At 41.6% G+C, this 23,816-nt stretch overlaps 1 protein-coding gene and 2 pseudogenes across 1 annotated transcript; all 3 read left to right on the top strand.

Annotated features, from left to right (window-relative positions):
- Positions 1–13,739, top strand: part of LOC147624977 (phytepsin pseudogene) — a 78,255-nt pseudogene extending 64,516 nt beyond the window's left edge.
- Positions 13,740–15,279: 1,540 nt separating this feature from the next.
- LOC147624976 (pentatricopeptide repeat-containing protein At5g19020, mitochondrial pseudogene) lies at positions 15,280–15,720 on the top strand (annotated as a pseudogene).
- Positions 15,721–18,230: 2,510 nt separating this feature from the next.
- LOC147624975 (pentatricopeptide repeat-containing protein At2g20540-like) lies at positions 18,231–18,920 on the top strand. The gene has a single exon (XM_086817923.1). The coding sequence runs from the start codon at positions 18,231–18,233 to the stop codon at positions 18,918–18,920; it is 690 nt and encodes a 229-aa protein (XP_086674049.1).
- The last annotated feature ends 4,896 nt before the right edge of the window (positions 18,921–23,816 follow it).

Raw genomic sequence — 23,816 nt, 5'->3', positions numbered from 1 at the left:
TCCTTTCTTTGCATTTTCAAAAGACTCACTATTTTTCTCTCATCTGTGAGCTTCTATGGAGTCCTCACATCGTCCTTCTCATAATATAACTTCTTGTGATTTTCATAACACCAGAGAGGATGGTGTTTGGAAACCCATGTCTTTTTGTGTGAATGATTGGGTAACAATGCTTCCCTCTTGCAAAGGTGCCCACAAGGTGAAAAGAACCAAGCGATATGAAGTGAAATCCCATTGGAAAGGTTGTGTTCTTGCCTTCAAAGTGATCAACAATGGCTGGCTTGCAAAAGTTCAACATGTCTACATGGCCAAAGACATGGTGTTGAACTTGGATGAACATCCAATTCTCCATTCTTACTGTAATTTAACAAAACTTTATCTATTTGATACAACACAATATTTCTCCTTCTGATATATTTGTTATTTGTTTAATTTCAATTATCTTTCCATCAACAGCTATGGAGTGGCAGCCTGTTGAGAGCTTAAGTGGCACATTCAAAGCAATTCACAAGGGGATTGCAGATGTAATGTATGCAGACAAACCACCTTCATTTTACAAATCAGTGGATATTTTTGTGTATATTGCAGAATACAGGGTTCCATCAAGAGAATGTGTCCATGGAGAATTATATGACATAACTATTCCCACATTAATGTCACTCAAATGGGAAGTTCCTGATCCAAATACCATAACAAGCTTCAAATCCAAAATCAAAGATGATATTCTTAAAGCTATGTCTTCTGGAAGGATTTCAAGAAGGATAAAAATTCAATAGTTCTTGCCTATACATGTCTTTGTGGCATGTTTCAATACAATGGAATTGGAGAGGACAAGAACGATGTGGCTTAATAGAAGACTATCTACGATTGATCTGGACACTGTACTTGGAGAAGGATGGAGTACCAAGGAAACTTTTCATATTGGCAACAATATCAGTTGTAGAGTAAGCCCAAATTCTATGTCTATCTCATACCAACTATGTCATCAATCCCTAGTTTTGGGCTATGACTATAGGAGATGGAAAAGCAAGCTTGGTAGTTGGGTCCCTTTGGATTCTGAATTGAATTGTCCAGAGTTTGAATTTAACATCATAGTACATCCATTCATAGATCCTAGGAACCTTATAGTAACATCAAACTGGAGACTACAACATGTAAGAGAGTTGCTTGAGTTTCTGGACGAAACATCACCTGAATATAGATTCAAAGTAGATGATATTGTTGTCAGTACAAGGATGGAGAGTGTAACCTCATGCATCACATGTCTTCCCCCAAAAAAAGTTGTATTTGAGCCACTTGCAAGGGCAAGTTTGTTAAGCTGAAAAGGATTTCTCCAATAATGTAATCAATATATTCTGCTAAATTTCATCTTGACTTCTTCACAAAAATGGTCAACATATTGTTCGCAACACAAAACAAGGTTTAACAGTTGAATATCAAATTGTTGATATTGAATTTTAGTACAGAATATAGTCCCAAAAAGGGTGTATTCATATGGACAAAATGAACAAAACAAAAGCCAATTTGTAGAATCACTCAACAAAATCAACTTTTCTTTTGGCATGGGATGACCCTGGATCTTTAGAGAATCTTTCTCTCTTCTGTTTGCTTCGATCAAATTTGGCTGATTGAGGTTCAAGTTTCGGTGTTTTGAGCTCTTGAGGTGTTGGAAAGGAAGACTTTGCAGTGGATTCCTCAACTGGTGGTAAGTTGGGCTCTTCTTTGAGATCTTTAGGTGTTGGCGAGGGAGATTTGGCAGTGGGGTCTGGTTTTGGAGAAGGTTCTTTGGAGGTTGGCTTTGGAGACTTGGCAATCTTCTTGGGGAACATGAAAAAGAAATTGAATGGAGAGCCAACATTTGCCCTCTTACTTTCTTTGTTGGATGAACGACGCTTCTGAATTTTAAATTTTACTGGTGAGTGGAACGGAAGACCTTTAGTAGCACTCTTCTCTTTGACAGGGGTCTTCTCTTTAATTGGGGTTTTCTCTTTGACAGGGGTCTTCTCTTTGATAGGAGTCTTCTCTTTGACAGGGGTCTTCTCTTTGAGCTGGTGAAGAGCTGTTCTCTTTAGTAGGAGGGCTAGGGCTCTTCTCTTTAGCAGGAGGGCTAGGGGTCTTCTCTTTAGCAGGAGGGCTAGGGCTCTTCTCTGTAGCCTGAGGGCTCTTCCCTTTAGAATGGGTCTTCTCTTTAGTAGTGCTATTTTTTCCCTTGGAAGATCCGCTCTTAGTAGGGCTCTTCTTTCTTTCCTTCTTCTCTTTGGCAGAGGTCTTTTTCTTTTTGGATGAGCCATCCTTGACATGGCTTTTCTTCTCCTCCATTTTTCTTTTCTTTGAAGTTGTTCCCTTGGCTCCTTTCTCAGGTGGAAAGGGGGAATCAGGATCAACTGGATTGATAGATCTTTCCAAAACCATAGACTGCCTTCTCCCTTACCCAACTTATCCAAGAATCTGGATATTCATGAACTAAGACAAAAGAAAATGATAAAATTTCTTAATATGAGAAAGTCACTAAATGTATTGACCCAATCAATCAATGCTATCATTACATGAACTTACAGTAAGTGTTGTCATTCTAAATCTTGACTCAAGATATCTCCAAGCATTAGCAAGCACCATCCATCCACAAGATGTTGAGTCTTTCTGCAAAGGAACTTTCTGATTGTAGTACTTAAAATCTTCAAGTTTGTAGTCTTCATAGGTGGAACCTAGGAAACTCAAGATAAGTTTGGCAGCACTGCAAGCATAAAATATTGAGGGTCGACCAAACAATTGAAAACTAACAAAATATTGCTCTAGAACATAAACCATGGTAAAGTTGATTCTTACATTTTTACTTATCCCATGAATGGATGCTAAAGAATTCATAAAAATTACATCTTATCCAATAGATTGAAGATAATAAGACTCCAATGGCCTCTGTGATAAGATGAATAGTGCAATTAGTTGTGAATATTGTAATGATGGACAAAAGATAATTGAGTGTGTCTTACACTTCAACATAAGGGGATACAATGTAATTGCATGTCAGCATATCAAAGTTTTTTAGAAAACTTGCAAGATCCCCTTGCCTATTGAAAAGGCACTGTGTAACAAGGGGATCAAGAATGGTCACTTGCATAGCCATTGAGTCAGGAAGATCCCTCATAAGACATCTGGAGACATAAACAAAACATATCAATAAAATATAAAATCTGAGAAATATCAATAAAATATCAAAGCAAAAGGAAATCCACACAAACCTTAGATAGATAAAGAGGACTGTGTCACATATCTCAATATTGTGATTTACAAGTATACTTGTGTCTTCAGGGGCAATGTCACAATAAACCTCATCCTCTCCATGCATGGAGACATCTACTACCATTTGACCTGTTACATTTTGATAAAGTTCTGATTTGGATGCATAAAGAATTTCAACTTGCTGAGAAAGAATAGCATCCTCTGTAATCTTCTCCTGCTCTCTCTCTTTCTCCACTTCTTCTTTAATATCTTGAGCTTTTCTTGTACTATAAGTATGCGAAACATCTTCAATAACAACTGATTGTTTGGGTTGTCTTGCTGGAGGAATATTTAGAATTTCAAAAGCCCTCATATCTTGACTTGGAATGGGTTCCAAAGCTTTGTCAAACTTGTATCTAAGTCTGGACACAAGCACAAAATCTTTGCTCATGAGAGTGATCCTATGAGCAAATGCAGCAGCAATGTATCCATCATTCATAAAGTCGATCAAAAAATCCTTAGGAGCCTCTTGAAGACACATAAGGGCCTGTGACTCCCATCGGACTTTATCAAGATTTGTGTTTCTCATTCTGCCAATTAACCTTTCTGATATGTCCCTGACAACCCGCATAAATGGCAGTCGAGGGATGAGAAGATTAGTAGATTTCTGTGCCACTCTGATCTCTCTTAGTGACTTCACCTGATAGTTTAATCCCTTTCTTGCTGTTGCCCTAGCACGAGGCTTTGGAGGAGGCTTTTCTTGTTTTTCATCGACAATTGGCTTTTTGGAAGATCCTGGTTTGTCTTGAGCTTTTTTAGTCTCCAAAGGGGCGTAGACTTTCCTTGTAGTCTGTTTTGTCCTCGCCATTGAAGTTAAAGAAAAAGAATAGACCCGATCGGGGTGATTTGTAAGTTGAGATAAAAAAACTAACAGTGGCCGGAACTAAGCGATGGGGTGGATCCAAATTGGTTGGATTAGCTCTATCGCTTGATTCGGGCTATGACTATAGGAGATGGAACTAAGCGATGAATAGCTTCCAAAAGTATTGAAATAGCTCAATCGCTTGATTCGGGGTATGGCCAAGTGATAGGGGAGGATCCGGAACCAAGCGATGAAGAAGGTCAGAGATGTTCAGATGAGCGTTATCACTTGATTCGGGGTATGGCCAAGTGATAGGAAAGGATCCGAAACCAAGTGATGAAGAAGGTCCGAGATGTTAGGATGAGCGTTATCGCTTGATATGGGTGAGAAGGGTAAAAGAAGATTCCGAGAATTTCAGAGGAGCAATTTCGCTTGATACCGTGTCGGTGAAAAATAGAAATGTTTTCAAGAAAATTAAAATTTTATACCTCGAATCTGTCGTACATAGGATCGTTGGGGATACACGTGTCATGCAATCATTTTTGCCACATGGCACGAACGGTCACTATTTAAGGTATTTTTGCCACGCTCCATGTGCTCCATTGGATATTGTCAAAAACTCTCTCTCGTTTTTTTTCGAACCTTCAAATTGCCAAGACCCTTAACTTTTGGACTACTTATTTTTGCATAGTCGGGCTCTACCATATAGTGACTTCCAAGCTCTATTTTGCAAAACTCTCTCTTTTTTTTTTGAACCTTCAAATTGCCAAAGCCCGCACCAAGCGATAGAAGCATTCCAAAACTTTTGGACCACTTATTTTCGCTTAGTTCGGGCTCTGCCATATAAAGACTTCCAAGCCTTCTTCAGAATTGTTCCAGCATTTTTCTCAAATATCACAATGAGTAAAAGTGTTGAGGGACGACATGAACTTGTTGAAGAAAGCCCAAGTGAAAGACTCTTGAATGCTATTTTGCAAGATGGTCATGAAATGAAGGTATATGTAGATGTAGTGGAGATATTCAATCCAAGGTTTGTTCTTTCAGATGTTTTGATGAAGCTTAAGGACATTCTTGAAGAGAAGTACAAACAATTTGAAATGTCAATTGAAGCTAATTATTTTCATATCGGAGACAATGATTTTTGTCACCTTACCGATTTTACTCAGCTGTCAGTGGAGAAAGCCAAAGTTACAAAGAGGTTCAGTAGATTTTCAAATAGAATCTCTTTCACATGCCCTTCATCCATTTCTTGTCCAATTCATAAAAAGCTTTGTAACCTTGTCCCCAAAGATGTATCCTTTCTTTTTTTTCTATTTTTGAGAGCAGAAATACAAGATAAAGAGCAAGAATCAGAAATTGATGCAGAGAAGGAGGAAGAAAACTTAAATGTCACTACAGTCTCAAAGCTAGAGAAAAGTGAGATTTTAGAAGAGGAAGAAATTGATGTTCAAGCTGAGGAGAAAGAAAGTGCAAATCTTGATGTTGCTGAATTTAGGGCTTTCACTGTTTTTATTGAAGAGCCCTCAGAGGAAGCAAACATATCTGAATCCTCTATTACTGTTCCAAGCCTTCCTTTCTTCTATATCAATGAGAAAGATTTTATTCCTTTGTCCTATCTTCAATGTCTCTTCAATATCAGGGAAGACTACTGTATTGTAGCAATTTCAGAAGCTTGTGAGGTGACCAAAGACTTTATTGATACAGAAGTAGAGTCAAAGGAAGAGTTTTTGGCACTTGATTTGCAAACATCTGACCACTCAATTTCAGAAGCTTGTGAGGTGACCAAAGACTTTATTGATACAGAAGTAGAGTCAAAGGAAGAGTTTTTGGCACTTGATTTGCAAACATCTGACCACTCATTTATCCCTGCTCCTGATGCACTTGCCTTGTGCCTTAAAAGAGTGGATGAGGAGAAACCTTCCCTTATAGATGAGGATTTTGAGAACAGGCTTATTGAGTTAGGTGTAGAGTCTTTTGGCAGAGATTTCAAGCTTCAGGTAGATTCTGATAAAGTGGAAAGGGTTGGCTCATGCAACTTGATGAAAGACAAAGTAGTAAGTGAGGATGAGTTGCAGAAGGTAGTTTCCTTTTAATCTTTTGCAAAATGTTATTGGGATTGTAATTTTTTTAAAGTGAGGTTTTTGTCTTGCAGATTGAATTGCTTGATAAGGATGATTTTCTAGGAAGAGCTAAAGGCAACAGAGTGAAAGCTACAGAGACTAGGTCAAGAAGGCCTTCATCTGCTCTCATGCACTACTTACCTACATTGGATAAGGCTGTGTTCTGTGCATTCCACATGAACTTCTCTGAAGATGCTGAGTTGCCAATATTTGCCTTGAAGGTGTTGTCAAGGTTCATGGGATACACTCCCCTTCAAATAAATGCTAACAAGGTCTTGCTTCTAGAGAGAGCTGCTCCTCTTAGAATCTTTGGATATGCTGCACGTTTCAATGCCTCAAGGGCAGGATACTTTCTTTGCTACTCTAGCTATGCAGCTGCAGCTAAGGAGTCAGATATCAATCTTCTTGGAGGTTATAGAAGGAGAAAATTTTTGAGATACAGAGGTGACATGCCAAATAGTCCCAAGAGAATCAAAAACTAATGTACACACAATATTTTGCAAGGACTGATTATAATTCAGTAAATATTTTGTAAGAGGTACAAATGTGTTAGTAAATCATTAGTCTCTATCTTGAGGTGTTTGTGTAGTTTCAGATTACTGATTCTTTGATCTCATCCTTTGTAATTGCCTCCTGTAGAACCAATTGAATAATTCTTTAAGTGCATTGCTTCTTCTTTGACCACCTCCTCTTCTGGTACATCTGAAAAAGGAAGTTCTCGCTTGATAGTGAGACTTTTCCATTCCTTCTGTGTTCCATGTTGCAAGGGGTACTTCTGTAGCAAAATATGGTCCATGCAAGTAAAGAATATGCTACAAAGACAATTCTTTGTTAGTAAATTTAAGAAATTACACTTTAATTTTAACTGTTTTGATAAGTCTGAACACTCACCAAGTAATAAGTTATGTCTTTTTCTCCCCAAGCATCTATGATAGCTTTTATTAAAAGCTTTATTGCTTTTTTAAAATCATCTACATAAGTATTTGAACCAACTTGTTGTCTTAGGACTTTGAAAAAATTGTCAAGTTTTTTCCAAACTTCCATACGTTTGTTGGCTACATCTGGTCTACTTTTGACATTTATGGTAATGACACATAGATGTTTCCAGCAGTTCCACATTGCATTGACTTGTTTGGTGTCATGGTTGCTCAAAAATCTTCTTGCTTTTGCTCCTCCCATTGAAACATCTTGCAGAACATCACCTGTACCTCTAGAAAGAACAGGATCTTTTTTAAGATGCACTTCGCCACCATGGTAACCCATTTGAGAGAGCAAGGCTTCGTATTTTTCTATGCACTCATCTGCAAGTTTAGTCGGCTTAATAGAATATGCATAGTCCAGATGAAGTCGGAGCAATTTGTCCAAGATTCTTATCTCTGCATGCAATGTACATATATGCACATTTTTTAAATGTATTGGTAGAATTGGATCCCAAATTTTAACAGAAGTTGGATAATCGACAACATTCACATTATTTCTGGATGGTGGTTTTTCAATCTCATTTTCTGCAAGCCATTCTCTTGTCCCTGTGCTTGCCATGCAATAAAGACATGTATATTTGGTATTTGCTCCTCTACATACACCAAACATACACTTCAATGCCTCGAGGTCGGTACTCAAATGCCATTCCACAGTGAAATCACCTATGTTGTCTACATGAAGGTGTTCACCTGCATTTTGGCTCTGAATAACTGAAGGAATGTCTGTATGTAAAAAGAGCCACTTTAATGTTTCATGACTCTCTACTACTAGCACATGAGCTGATCCAATCCACCATAGCTCCATTTCTGATTGAGTTTTGTGGTATGGAGAATCAAGCTTACCTTGACTATAGTCCAATGCTTTATTCATTAGGGATATAGATATTCTTTCCATTTTTTGACATTTTTGGATTTGAGCTTCATCTAATTTTATAACAAATACAAGTTTTCCTTCACAATCTATTTCTCGAATGTTGTAATATCTCACCATAAAAGATTGGACTTTTCTAATGTCTATCCAAATATTATTATAAACGTTGTATTCAAAAGACGATTTTTTTTTTGTCTCTCATATGGCATTGTTCCCTCAATATAGAAATACTCTCCGAAATGTTTCGAAATTTTCTCATTTAACAGAGTTCTATATTTTCCAACATTGTGAGATCTAGGCAACCCAAAAGCTTGATTTTGTAATACTTAAGGACCCTAAACCAGGTTTTAGAGATGGCTCTGTATCCCTTTCTACTCACTCCCACTGTGTCACAAACTTCTTGCATTTGGGAAGGCTGGACCAATAAGTCCATATCTTTTAGTAGATGTTGAAAGACTAGTTTTTTTTTAGTTTGATTTTCAGGAAGTTTCAAAAGTTTCAAGATATCCGACCTATTCATAAGCTCATTCAAAAATCTTACCCTTTCCTGAGCATTAGACATGTCAAATCCTAGAAGGGTAGTAACATGATCTCTTACAAGTTTTAACCTTTTTTTCCTTTGTCCAGATCTCTCTGTCAAGTTAACTACATCCCGCATTCATTTTACTCGTGCTCTTAACCTTATTGGAGTTTCTTTTAAGGTTTTCAATTGATCATTTTCTTGTTTCAAAGACACTATTTTGTTTTCAAGTTCTATAATTTTTGTTGCATTCAAAGATAAAGTATTTTGAAGATATGTAATATATTCTGCATGTGATTGAGATAGTCTTGAACTATAACCAAGTAAGCCATCCACTCCATCACCAACAAATCTAATCAAATCATGTGGTGTGTGAAAAGAAGGATATCGTCCTGTTCTTGGATCCAGTGGATATAGACTTCCATCTGTCCATAGGTCAATATGCTTCTTTCCTTCGTTTTGCGAAGATGTTGAGCTTCATTCGCACATGAAAGGGGTCCTTGGTAGACACTCCGTGTAGTTGCATACTCTTGGTTGAGCTTGATATTCAAATGAAACTTACGATTAGATGTATCACTCATTACTAACAGAGCTAAAAATATTAGTAGAGCTATTAGAAGATGAGAGACGCAGAAGAATGAGAATGAGATGTAGCTTGTGAAATTCTTAGAGAAGCAGAGGAGTGAAACTAAGAATAAGCTTGTGAAATTTTTCGGAGAATGGATGAGAGCGCGTTTGGAGGGAATGGTCATTCAAAAGTAAGAGAAATAAGTATTTGCCATGAAGTCACTAAAAGAGGACAAATTTTGAGACGAGCCATTAAAGAGTAGCATGAAAAAGATATATTTTTTTAGATTTTAAAATATGTACTTAGATACGTGTTCAATCACATAGATACGCTTTAAATATCCAAAACGACCAAATTTGGAGCCGTTTTGACCGTCAACGTTCTACTAATTAGTAAGTTAGCGAATTCCTTACACAGCCCATTTTGAGACGTTTTTGGCCCTAATGGGTCCAGGCATGTCTGGCTCAATGAGCCAATCATCTCTAGACTCCCTTGCTCCGGAAGGCTTTGATAAATCTAGGAACTCACTCTTAGGGAGCTCTCCTAATTTGTCTACCTTCTCTAGATGATAGGTGACTTCATAGCGAACACCATCTCCACCCATGTACATGTTACCCTGGTCATTGACTAGAGGTGCTGATCTATCAAGCTCTGAGAAAAAGTCCGCAATCTTAACGAGATATCGTTGTTGTGGATCCCTAAAGATCTCAGCTCCTTGAGCATTCGTGTAAACATATTGAAGTCTCACATTGAGTAGTAACCCCATGGTGTCGGCTTCAACTGGATTAAAAGATCTTGTGGGTGTCCTATTTGGGGCTAAGGGATGACTATTTGATGGTCCTAGATTGTCCATAGACAATGAGCTATTTGTCCTGGAAAGGGTATCAGATTGGGATTCGGAAAAGGTTTCAGCAATATCTGCCAAATTTCCTACCGATTGGGTCCCACTTTCCTACGTAGGTACTCTAGAAGGTGCCCTAGACCCTATGGCAGTGTCTATATGACGTCCCGACTGCAAGAGCATAAGGTCAAATTTTAAGTTTTTTTTTTCAAAAAAATTCAAAAATTTTCAAGTTGGCTCAAACTTTGCTAGAACCCATTTTGAACCCCCTCGAACACATTAGGCCAAAAAATAGCGTATTTTCAAGATCGAAAATCGCCTAAAATTTACCAGTTTCCCATACTGACGCACTATGGGAAAATGGTTCCGGGACCGAAATTTTGATGATGGGTGTTTTCTGGCTCCTCTCAAAAAGTTAGATAACCTCCCAATTTTTTGCGGCAGAAAATGAAAAAATTTCTAGACTCTTTTTTTTTGCACCCCTTTATCTGGTGCAGTGGCGGTCTTTATGGTGCGGTGTGTGGGTCTCTCCATGCGGTGCACTGTTCATGCACAGCCGCCTTCTTTTATTATTATTATTTTTCTTTTTTGAAGTGTGTGCTCAATGCGTGTGCAACGAATTCAATGCCTGTGCAGCTGTGAGATTTACAGGGGATTCAAAATGTTCAATCTTCATCTCTGATTTTATATTCACGTGATCACAAATTTTTTTTTGTTAATAACATGTGTGAACATGTTATTAACATGTTCACAAAAAAGCCGGTGGCAAGCAACCTGGTAACCGGGAAAAATCCCGTCGGGCTTTTGCTATACCCCGGCGGGCCCGCCGGGCTTTTACTTTGCCCGACGGGTCCCGGAGGGGTCGTCACATATCCCGACGGGGTACATTTTTCTATATATATGGGCCCGGGGGGCCCTTTGGGATTTCATTGCTGACAGCATACACAGGTAATGAAAACTTGTGTGTGTGTGTGTGTGTGTATGTGGGTGTGTTCGTGCGGGCAGCCGCCCACTATCGCAATGCGCGGCAGGATGTGGGTGGTCCGCCACACGAGGGATGTGTGTGTGGGTGAGTTCGTGCGGGCAGACACCCATTGTCGCAATGCGCGGCAGGATTTGGGTGGCCCGCCACACGACTGGTGTGTGTGTGTAAGGCCATTCTTCGGAATGGTGCTTACCCTGGGGCACTTAGTCGGTAACGCGGCTAGTCTGTGTCCTATGGTAAGTATGGCACGTCGTAGCAGTACTAGTCGGTAACACGGCAAGCATAGTATCGTTATGGCGATGTCCCCTTCCCTTCCCTTCCCTTTGTCAAATGCGGACATATGGTCGGTAACGCGGCCAGTGTATGTTCGTATCCTATTGGTATTCCCATAGAATCAGGCGGCATTTTGTCGTTAACACGGCAAGTTGGTGTCGTCCGCTAGTGCATAAAATGTTTTTTGCATATTGCGGCATTTGATCGTTAACGCGGTCGAAAAAGTGTCGTAAATTTGCTTGCGTATTTCGGCATATGATCGTTAACGCGGTCGAATAAATATCGTAAATTTGTTTGATTTGACTTGTATTGTTTTTATTGTGTTTGATCCATGCGATACTTGGTTGCTAACGCGACATTAGTATTTCATGGATCAAAGTTTACATCATATTGTCTAAACGTTTTATTTTATAATATCGTGATTCGTAACTCGAAAAATATGAATCTCTCTCTTCTTACCCCCCTCTCTCTCTCATGATACACTTCACAACTCTTTCTCTATCTTTCTCATGATTCACTTCACAACACGATAGATGTGTAGATAATGATTTTTTTTATTTCTCTTAAAATATACATAATTTTTAATAGTTTCTTTTTTCTCCCTCTATTTACTTAAAAATTAAAACAATACATTATTTTTCTCTTTAGGAACTCACAAAAACATTAAAAATATCATTTAATGTTTCTTCTCTCTATCTGTCACAACTCTCTCTTCCTCTCCTCTCTCTCTCTCTCTCTCTCATGATACACTTCACAATTCTCTCTCTCTCTCTCTCTCTCTCTCTCTCTCTCGCAATGATACACTCCACAACTCTTTCTCTCTCTCTCTCATGATACACTTCACATCTCTCTCTATCACGATAGGTATGTAGATGAGGAGTGCTTTAGGATTACAAAACATTATTTTTCTCTCTTTAGGAACTCACAAATCTATAAAAAATGTCATTTAATTTTTCCTCTCTCTATCTGTCACACCTCTCTCTCTTCCTCCCCCTCTCTCTCTCTCTCTCATTCGATAATGTATACACTTCGTAAGTAATAATGCGCTTGTTGCGGTTGTCTCACGTTGTCGTGCTGTGGCACGTCCATGCAATGAAAGCATGCTCAGAGACTATTTTAAATGGATTGAGATGCGTGGACATGAAAACAGTGAAGTACATGTGTGTATATGCTTTAAAATACAAGCCTGTGTGGGTAATAGAGAAGGACAGGGAGCCATTTTGGAGGCAAAATATCAGGAGCAGGGAGTGCCTGATGAAGATGCTACGAACTGGAGAAATGTAGTCAAACATATTGGGAACAACTTTGCAGAAGGAAGTTTTTGCAAAGGAGCTATGGTTTGAGATATTTTTAGCCTCGAATGTGGGTACTTTTCATCCGGAGCAGTTGCAGATGATAAATGGTCAGCTTGATGCAAGTGCTGAAGCCATCAATCTTATGATGGCTTTGTGTTCATGGGATCCTAGTCAGCGACCAACAGCCATTGAAGCGCTTCAGCATCTTTTTTTTCCCGGTTGGCTCATATACCCCACCATGCACCTACTATTTTGGCAGAAGGGGAAAGTTTCCCTCTCCCTTTTCAGAAAAAGCGACCTTGGCCAGACGGAATGGAAAGGGGAAAAAAAAAAATCACATTCAATAAGGATAATACGGGGGGGGAAATTCTGGATATCAAAGGGGGGGGGATTGCCTTAGAGAGAGGCGGCAGGTAACCAGGGAACAGGGCCTCCTCGTTGAGGAGGAGAGCCCTGTGTGTTTTGTGTGGGCGCTGCAGCAGATGTGCACAGCTGTTGCAGGAACACGGGAGGAGTTTTGAGACCTTGAGGTGACTGGTCAGAAATTCATGGAGGCAACAAAAGAGCCGAGGTTGACCTTTGTGCTTGCAAAGTTTGATGGCATATTTGGGCTTGGATTCAAGGAAATCGCAGTGGATGATGTCACTCCTGTTTAGTACAATATGCTGGACCAGGAGCTTGTTTCCGAGCCTGTGTTCTCATTTTGGTTGAACAGAAATGCTGATGATGACACGGGAGGGGAATTGATATTTGGAGGGATGGATGCCAATCATTACATTGGGGAACATACCTATGTTCCAGTCACTCGCAAGGGTTATTGGCAGTTTGACATGGGAGATTTCCTCATTGATGGGGAGACCACAGGTTTCTGTGCTGGTGGCCGTGCGGCTATTGCAGACTCGGGAACTTCTTTGATGGCTGGTCCAACGGGAATAGTAACAGCCATCAATGAGGCGATTGGTGCAACAGGATTAATGAGCTGGGAGTGCAAGGCTATTGTGAGCCAGTATAGTGATACTATCATTGAAATGCTTCTACAACAGATGAGCCCACTGAAAATATGTACACAAATTGGAATGTGCTCCCACATGAAGCAGTTCAGCTCAAATCTAGCAAGTGTGGTCGATGGAGCCCGTGAAGGTGCCCATGGTTTCAGAGCTACTGGGAGGCTCATAGAGGCTAAAATACCATAGGTGTTGTGTTTTGGTGACTTATGTGCACTACTTGTCTCTGGTCTTCACAAAACTCTTTTCCAAAATAATATACTATATGATTGCATTGATGAGGCCATGTGTTGGTGACCTGGTAAGCTTGTACCCATTTGTTTAAATTGAAAAGCTTCTGCTGAGTTATATGTTGTGTCTCTTTACTGGGATTTTGGATGTAACTCTCACAGCCAGACACCCAGTGTGTTCCCGGCTAGACCGCACACGTCACGACAGCTTTTTGGTGAACCCGACGTGAAACCGCTGGGGTGAGAGTAGAAGGGGAATCATGGGTGATCAACAGGAGCAGCAAGGATTTCGTCTGGACGTCAACACCATGCAGATGTTTTAGGCGTTTGTGCTCTACATGCAACAGCAACAGGCAGTCGAAAGAAGGCTGGGTGAAGTGGGAAAACAAAGGTAATGTTATCTGATTTGAATGCTGGATGAAAAACGATATGATATCTGGAATGTATGGATACATGCAAGATGACATACAAATCAAGATGATGCTTGAGGAAAATTAGAGCAAATAGATACACAATCAGGGCTTTCTGAAAGGCTAGTACAAAAATGAAGGAAATATACTATAATGATGCTATATCTTAGCTGCTTGGAGAACTTCTAAAGCATGACAAGGATGCAAAGGAGGTAAAAATAATGGCAGACAAAGCAAAGAAGGCTATAGGGGCCTATGACACTGATGCATTTCTCGAAAAGAGAGAGCCAGGAGCTTATAGGACTTGTAGTCTTCCATAATAAAACTATTAGGGAAGAAGAAGGATTACAAGGGCTTATGACACTTGTTCACCTCAGGAGAAAGGGGTGGCAAGGAGCTTGTATAGACTTGTAGTTCTCTCTTAGAACTGTAGAATGGCAACAAGGGCTTGTGACACTCATCCTTCTCGACAGCTGAGGAAGGAGAGGAGCTTGCAATGACTTGATCCATTTTTGCCACTTCAAGGGCCTATGACACTCATCTATTCCAATAACCAAGGATAGAGAGGAGCTTGTAGTGACTTGAAGCTAACCCTTTGTCTCAAGGGCTTACGACACTCGACCTTTCTGATAGCTGAGGAAGGTGAGGAGCTTGTATTGACTTGAGGTCTTCCCTACAAGTTGCAAAACAGATAGAATGCTCAAGAACTCATGAATGCCGGAAAGGTGGACACTTCTTTGTACTCTGATTGTCAGGATATCTGAAAGAAACTCTTTGAAAAACAGGGCTAAATGTATGCAATGATAATCTGAATGAATGGTTCGACATAGAGAAAGCCCAAAACACCACTGTTCGGGTTGCTAAAAATCTCCGTGTTTGTGACTATTGCCACAGCATGGCAGCACTTATATCCAAGGCAGAGCAACGAACTATTATTTGCAGTGATGCAAGTCTCTCTCATGTTTTCAGAAATGGGAACTGTTCTTGTGGAGACTATTGGTGACAGTACTGCATTTCAGAGAGTGCAGACTTTGCAGTTGGCCCCGGGTTGCACTTCTCATAAAGGCAGCCACTCTAATTCATGCATATGGGAGTTGTGCAAGCATGGTAGATGCACAGGTATTTTTTTTTGATGAACTTTCTGAGCCTGATATTGTGTCATGGAATGCATGCATTGATGGTCATGCAGGAGAAGGAAATTCTGTAGCAAGCCAGTACATGTTTGAGAACTTGAAGTTTGTAGGTGTGAAGTCTGATAAAGTAACGTTCACTTCAGTTCTCTCGGCTTGTAGCCATAATGGTCTTGCTGTCAATGGTCTTGAGTACTTTGAATCTATGAGCAGAGATTATGGGATATATCCCGATGTGAAGCATTATGGCAGTATGCTAGACCTCCTTGGGCGTGCAGGGGACTTCAAGAGGATACAGGATATGCTGGGGAGGATGCAAATGTGGGCTGATCTGAACATTTGGTTGGGCTTGCTGGGTGCATGTCGGACGCATGGCAAAGCAGGCATTCAGTTACGCAGTGAATTTGCATCCTGAAGATGCTACTGCATATGTTTTCATGTCTAACATCTATGCTGATACTGCGGTTGCAGCCGAGATGGAAATATCTAGACAAACATGGTGCATGCAAGAAGCCTGACAGAGAGGCGGCAGGTAACCAGGGAACAGGGCCGCCTCGTTGATGAGGAGGGCCCTGTGTGTTTTGTGTGGGCGCTGCAGCAGATGTGCGCAGCTGTTCCAGGTATGCCAAGGCGGGTGTGGCGGCAGCCATACGAGGGCTCTTGGGCGTGTGCAGCAGAGGGGAGTGCAGAGGTGCTCTATTCAAGGAGGCCATGATGCAGCCAGCACCTGGGACTTCTTCCATGCCTAGCGAGCAACAGCCGCAGCCGCAGCAGTGGGTGATGTTGCAGCAGCAGCAGCAGCCCATGCAACAGCAATACATGGTGCCCATGCAGGCAGAGCATGCAGGAGTTTATCCGTCGAACTCTTCAGCAGCGCAGAGTCCAGGTGAAGTGGATGGACGAGAACTACATCTACGGCTGTTTCTACCACACCGGAGAAGTTTCAAATGTTAAAATCATCAGAAATAAGCAGACGATGGTCTCTAAGGGATATGGATTTATTGAGTTCAACTCACATGCTGCTGCTGAGAGGGTTTTACAGACTTACAATGGAGCAATTATGCCACAGACAGAGCAAACTTTCAGGTTGAACTGGGCTGCTTTTGGTATGTCTGACAGGCGAACTGATGGTGTTGGCCAGGATCACACTATTTTTGTTGGAGATCTTGCCTGCAATTAGATGGAAAGCCCATGAAGGATCAAATTATGGGAACAAATTTGGCTATTCCGGCTCCTGCAGGACATGCTTTATATGAAACTTCACTGGCTGGAAGAGGACGTGGAAAAGAAGAGAGAGAGAAGTTTCGGTCTGATCTGGATGCTGAATTGGACCGTTACCATGCCAAGGCTAAGCAGACTTCATAGATAATGTGCTATGCCTGAAGAATCATGACACACTGTAAGTGTTCATGGTAAAGTTTTGACCACAACCCAAATCAGCTGTTAGTCTACAGAGTCTTTAAAAAGGAACCCATGTTTGTGGAAGACTGCTCTTGAAGCTATGTGTAATGGGTGCTGACGGTATTTGGGCCATGTTCTTGCTTTAATTGAAGACTTGATGATCATGATGGTTTGGTGTTTAGCCAAGAGAGATACCTTTTTCCCCTTGTACATGCGTCTCTGAGAGAGGAGGGAGGAGGTTTGGCAGGATTTATTTTCTCTGAATAATCAAATCAAGTGAATGCAAATCAACGTAACTCTCACAGCCAGACACCCAGTGTGTTCCCGGCTAGACCGCACACGTCACGACAGCTTTTTGGTGAACCCGACGTGAAACAGCTGGGGTGAGAGTAGAAAGGGAATCATGGGTGATCAACAGGAGCAGCAAGGATTTCGTCCGGACGTCAACACCATGCAGATGTTTCAGGCGTTTGTGCTCTACATGCAACAGCAACAGGCAGTCGAAAGAAGGCTGGGTGAAGTGGGAAAACAAAGGTAATGTTATCTGATTTGAATGCTGGATGAAAAACGATATGATATCTGGAATGTATGGATACATGCAAGATGACATACAAATCAAGATGATGCTTGAGGAAAATTAGAGCAAATAGATACACAATCAGGGCTTTCTGAAAGGCAGGTACAAAAATGAAGGAAATATACTATAATGATGCTATATCTTAGCTGCTTGGAGAACTTCTAAAGCATGACAAGGATGCAAAGGAGGTAAAAATAATGGCAGACAAAGCAAAGAAGGCTATAGGGGCCTATGACACTGATGCATTTCTCGAAAAGAGAGAGCCAGGAGCTTATAGGACTTGTAGTCTTCCATAATAAAACTATTAGGGAAGAAGAAGGATTACAAGGGCTTATGACACTTGTTCACCTCAGGAGAAAGGGGTGGCAAGGAGCTTGTATAGACTTGTAGTTCTCTCTTAGAACTGTAGAATGGCAACAAGGGCTTGTGACACTCATCCTTCTCGACAGCTGAGGAAGGAGAGGAGCTTGCAATGACTTGATCCATTTTTGCCACTTCAAGGGTCTATGACACTCATCTATTCCAATAATCAAGGATAGAGAGGAGCTTGTAGTGACTTGAAGCTAACCCTTTGTCTCAAGGGCTTACGACACTCGACCTTTCTGATAGCTGAGGAAGGTGAGGAGCTTGTATTGACTTGAGGTCTTCCCTACAAGTTGCAAAACAGATAGAATGCTCAAGAACTCATGAATGCCGGAAAGGTGGACACTTCTTTGTACTCTGATTGTCAGGATATCTGAAAGAAACTCTTTGAAAAACAGGGCTAAATGTATGCAATGATAATCTGAATGAATGGTTCGACATAGAGAAAGCCCAAAACACCACTGTTCGGGTTGCTAAAAATCTCCGTGTTTGTGACTATTGCCACAGCATGGCAGCACTTATATCCAAGGCAGAGCAACGAACTATTATTTGCAGTGATGCAAGTCTCTCTCATGTTTTCAGAAATGGGAACTGTTCTTGTGGAGACTATTGGTGACAGTACTGCATTTCAGAGAGTGCAGACTTTGCAGTTGGCCCTGGGTTGCACTTCTCATAAAGGCAGCCACTCTAATTCATGCATATGGGAGTTGTGCAAGCATGGTAGATGCACAGGTATTTTTTTTGATGAACTTTCTGAGCCTGATATTGTGTCATGGAATGCATGCATTGATGGTCATGCAGGAGAAGGAAATTCTGTAGCAAGCCAGTACATGTTTGAGAACTTGAAGTTTGTAGGTGTGAAGCCTGATAAAGTAACGTTCACTTCAGTTCTCTCGGCTTGTAGCCATAATGGTCTTGCTGTCAATGGTCTTGAGTACTTTAAATCTATGAGCAGAGATTATGGGATATATCCCGATATGAAGCATTATGGCAGTATGCTAGACCTCCTTGGGCGTGCAGGGGACTTCAAGAGGATACAGGATATGCTAGGGAGGATGCAAATGTGGGCTGATCTGAACATTTGGTTGGGCTTGCTGGGTGCATGTCGGACGCATGGCAATTTTGAGATGGCAAAGCAGGCATTCAGTTACGCAGTGAATTTGCATCCTGAAGATGCTACTGCATATGTTTTCATGTCTAACATCTATGCTGATACTGCGGTTGCAGCCGAGATGGAAATATCTAGACAAACATGGTGCATGCAAGAAGCCTGACAGGAGCTGGATTGAGCTTGGAGTTCAAAATACCCACACGCAAAACATTGGAGTTCAAAACACCCACATGCAAAACATGCTACACATAACAAGCAAAGATTTTCACGAGAATGGTTGTGTTTTATATACAGGAAGCTGGTCATGGCATTTGGGCTGCCTAACATTGCCATGAGGAAACGAATTGGTTGAAGGTGAACTTTCATTATGTGACTGTCACAATGCTGAAAACCTTATATAATTAAGTCTAGGCAAATGTTCGTGAGGAGATCATCTCTGTGTTTATCATTACAAATCAATCAGTTGAAATGGCCTTTGCAAAGAAGCACCATAAACGCAAGATGTATGTGGTTGAGCACCTTCTTGAAGGCAAAAGTAGACGTGCTCAAAATGCCTACCTTCAAAAAAAAGTTTTCATCAGCATGATAGAAAAATTACACCACAAGATAGTGCTTCTAAAGCCCAGAAAAGTGAGTTGCTGAATGTACAGGGATACACACATGTCAGTCAGTTTAGAGGCAGAAGGCCGGGGGTATGTGCAGCATCAGGATGAGTAGCCTTGCTTTGTGAATCCATTCAGGCAAGATGAATCTCAGGCGCACAGAGGGACGGCTATTGTGCCTTAGAATATCGTGCATCCTGGCCCTAAGAGTTTTGGAAGTTCTTATGTATATCGGCCCAGGCGTGGCTTTCTGTATCGTGCATACTGGCCCTAAGAGTTTTGGAAGGAGATATGGCGATTCTTATGTGTAGTGGCCCAGGGTGAAAAGGAGGGATGGCTTTGAGGCGTGACTACTTGGTTATGACGCTGGCCAAGTGTGGTGCCATTGAAGAAGCTCGCCAGGTATCTGGTACATTACCTCACCGCACTGTCTTTTCTTGGACTGCAATGATCTCTGCATATGCAGATTGTGGCCATGGGTATGAAGCACTCCAATTGCATCAATTGATGGAAGAGGATTCTGTGGAGCCAAACAGCTACACCTTTGTCAGCCTCTTCAAAGCTTGTGGCAGCATACAGGACCTTGGGCAAACTACATGCTGATGCTCACAGGAGAGGCTTTGCGTCAGATGTTTTCATTGGCAGCACCCTTGTGAGAATGTATGGCAAATGTGGGGCAGTTGTAGATGCAGAGCATGCATTCCATGCAGTATCCCACCGCAATGTTGTCTCTTGGAATACGATGCTCTCGACATATGTTGAACACAACTATGGAGAAAAGGCTTTATATTTCTACAGGCAGATGCAAGAGGAAGGAATAAGTCCTGACCAGTACACACTTGTGCTTGCACTTCAGGCATGTGGCACCCATGCAGAGAAGGAAGAAGCTTTCATAGTTAAGGGACGATCGACTAAGGTGATTTCTCTGGAAATTGTACAGGCATTACATGCTGATGCATGCATGAAGGACTTTGAATTAGATGTCTTTATTGGTAGTGCTATGGTGAGTATGTATGGCAAGTGTGGGGCTATGATAGAAGCAGAGGCTGTGTTTGGTGCATTGCCCCAACGTGATCTCGTGTCATGGAGTGCAATGCTCTCAGCATATTTTCAGCAGGGCCAAGGAGAGAAGGCTTTGCGTCTGTATAGACAGATGCAAGAGGAAGGCGTGACTATCAACCAGCACTCAATCGTGTGTTTGCTTCAGACGTGTGGTGCTCTGGCAGAGTTGGAAGAAGCCGATTTGGATGAGAATGTGGGTTCAGAGGATGAAGAAGCTGAAGATAACGTGTCAAAATTTGATGAAGATGAGGGTGACATTCAAATCAGTATAGATTTGAAGAAGATTAGCCTATATAGCAACTTGGTGGCACATACCGGAGGATGTGCAGGTTTAGAGGGGGTCGATGTCGTGCTGTGGCACGTCCATGCAATGAAAGCATGCTCAGAGACTATTTTAAATGGATTGAGATGCGTGGACATGAAAACAGTGAAGTACATGTGTGTATATGCTTTAAAATACAAGCCTGTGTGGGTAATAGAGAAGGACAGGGAGCCATTTTGGAGGCAAAATATCAGGAGCAGGGAGTGCCTGATGAAGATGCTACGAACTGGAGAAATGTAGTCAAACATATTGGGAACAACTTTGCAGAAGGAAGTTTTTGCAAAGGAGCTATGGTTTGAGATATTTTTAGCCTCGAATGTGGGTACTTTTCATCCGGAGCAGTTGCAGATGATAAATGGTCAGCTTGATGCAAGTGCTGAAGCCATCAATCTTATGATGGCTTTGTGTTCATGGGATCCTAGTCAGCGACCAACAGCCATTGAAGCGCTTCAGCATCTTTTTTTTCCCGGTTGGCTCATATACCCCACCATGCACCTACTATTTTGGCAGAAGGGGAAAGTTTCCCTCTCCCTTTTCAGAAAAAGCGACCTTGGCCAGACGGAATGGAAAGGGGAAAAAAAAAATCACATTCAATAAGGATAATACGGGGGGGGAAATTCTGGATATCAAAGGGGGGGGGATTGCCTTAGAGAGAGGCGGCAGGTAACCAGGGAACAGGGCCTCCTCGTTGAGGAGGAGAGCCCTGTGTGTTTTGTGTGGGCGCTGCAGCAGATGTGCACAGCTGTTGCAGGAACACGGGAGGAGTTTTGAGACCTTGAGGTGACTGGTCAGAAATTCATGGAGGCAACAAAAGAGCCGAGGTTGACCTTTGTGCTTGCAAAGTTTGATGGCATATTTGGGCTTGGATTCAAGGAAATCGCAGTGGATGATGTCACTCCTGTTTAGTACAATATGCTGGACCAGGAGCTTGTTTCCGAGCCTGTGTTCTCATTTTGGTTGAACAGAAATGCTGATGATGACACGGGAGGGGAATTGATATTTGGAGGGATGGATGCCAATCATTACATTGGGGAACATACCTATGTTCCAGTCACTCGCAAGGGTTATTGGCAGTTTGACATGGGAGATTTCCTCATTGATGGGGAGACCACAGGTTTCTGTGCTGGTGGCCGTGCGGCTATTGCAGACTCGGGAACTTCTTTGATGGCTGGTCCAACGGGAATAGTAACAGCCATCAATGAGGCGATTGGTGCAACAGGATTAATGAGCTGGGAGTGCAAGGCTATTGTGAGCCAGTATAGTGATACTATCATTGAAATGCTTCTACAACAGATGAGCCCACTGAAAATATGTACACAAATTGGAATGTGCTCCCACATGAAGCAGTTCAGCTCAAATCTAGCAAGTGTGGTCGATGGAGCCCGTGAAGGTGCCCATGGTTTCAGAGCTACTGGGAGGCTCATAGAGGCTAAAATACCATAGGTGTTGTGTTTTGGTGACTTATGTGCACTACTTGTCTCTGGTCTTCACAAAACTCTTTTCCAAAATAATATACTATATGATTGCATTGATGAGGCCATGTGTTGGTGACCTGGTAAGCTTGTACCCATTTGTTTAAATTGAAAAGCTTCTGCTGAGTTATATGTTGTGTCTCTTTACTGGGATTTTGGATGTAACTCTCACAGCCAGACACCCAGTGTGTTCCCGGCTAGACCGCACACGTCACGACAACGTTTGATAATGTATTGCATGATGTTGAGTTCAGTAATGTTGTTTGATATATTCTGTTTTTGTTTGATCATTGATAAGTAATGATACACTTATGGCTGTTTTCTCACGTTTGATGATGTATTGGATGATGTTGAGTTCATTAAAATTATTTGATATTCCGTTTTTGTATGAACATTGACGATATTGATATACTTGTTGCTGTTCTCTCACGTTTGCTTGATGTTTATTTCAGCAATGTTTGATATTCTGTTTTTTTGTGTTTAGTGATATTTGCTAGATTTACGAAGACGATCAACATGCTTTCTCCCGAAGAGCGTAAAATTATTCTGCGAGCAATTCGCGTTGAAGCGGTCATCACGGTATCACAATGTACTGATGATGTCGTCAAAAAGATCAACGAGTCTGAGATACTCATGCGAGATCTCATAGACCAAATATGGGAAAATGCACAGCGTCGGCTTCGAAGCGGAGGCAACGCTGAGCTGCTAGATAGACAGAAGATAGCAGATTTCAACCATCAGCACATAACACGAACCATTTTGGGGAGCATGCGAGTAGCATGCAGTGATCTTAGAGATGCTGCCCCGCCTGAAGCCAACATGCAACGTCTACAGTTATGGGACGTTGTATGGAGCGAGCAAAGAGCCAAGAGCAAGCGCATGAAGGCGTTGGATGCAGAGTCCCTCCCCAAAAGGGTGCGAATTACCCAGGACGTCGCTGCAACGTCCAGTCAGGCAGATGCAAGTGGTACAGGTGTCATTAATCGTACCATCTACAATTCTATGTGCACACATCTTATTGGCATCCCGCACGAAGCTCTTCACGAAGGACGAACAATAGGCTCGGGTGTGTTTGGAACAGTAAAAGAGTATGCAATTAAAGGTATATCATTTTTACCGGAGCACATCACTTTTTGCGGAAAGCACTACAAAGGAGAAGGCAGCGCGAAGTTCGAGAGCTTCCAGGCAGAGCAGGGTATGCAAGTGCTACATCCATCGATTGTCCGATGCATTGCCTTTACAAAAGAGGCTCCTTGGATCACAATTTTCCCGTACTATAATGGTGGCGCTCTTGGTGATACTCTACTGAAGGTTCCCTTCAGATTCAGTGAGTTCACCAGAGCCATTTTTCGTTTGGATCGAGGATGGAGACAACCACCGCCTGATAATATCCCTTTAGGTCATCTAGAACTTTCAAAAATAAAAGAGGTAGTAATAAACATGCCACATATTATGCATGCCCTGGTGGAAGGTGTAGCGGCAGTGCATATGGCAGGTATTGTACATACCGACCTACATCCTTTTAATGTAGTGTTGGATTATACAAAAGAGCTAAAGCCACGCATAGGTATTATCGATTGGGGGTTGCTGCTGAGAGCGCC

This window comes from Cibotium barometz, chromosome 24 (assembly GCF_041138505.1).
Source record: "Cibotium barometz isolate CiBa-2024 chromosome 24, ASM4113850v1, whole genome shotgun sequence".
Lineage (NCBI taxonomy): Eukaryota > Viridiplantae > Streptophyta > Polypodiopsida > Cyatheales > Cibotiaceae > Cibotium > Cibotium barometz.
Note: the sequence above shows the minus strand (reverse complement) of the source record. Positions and strands in the feature narration are given on the sequence as shown.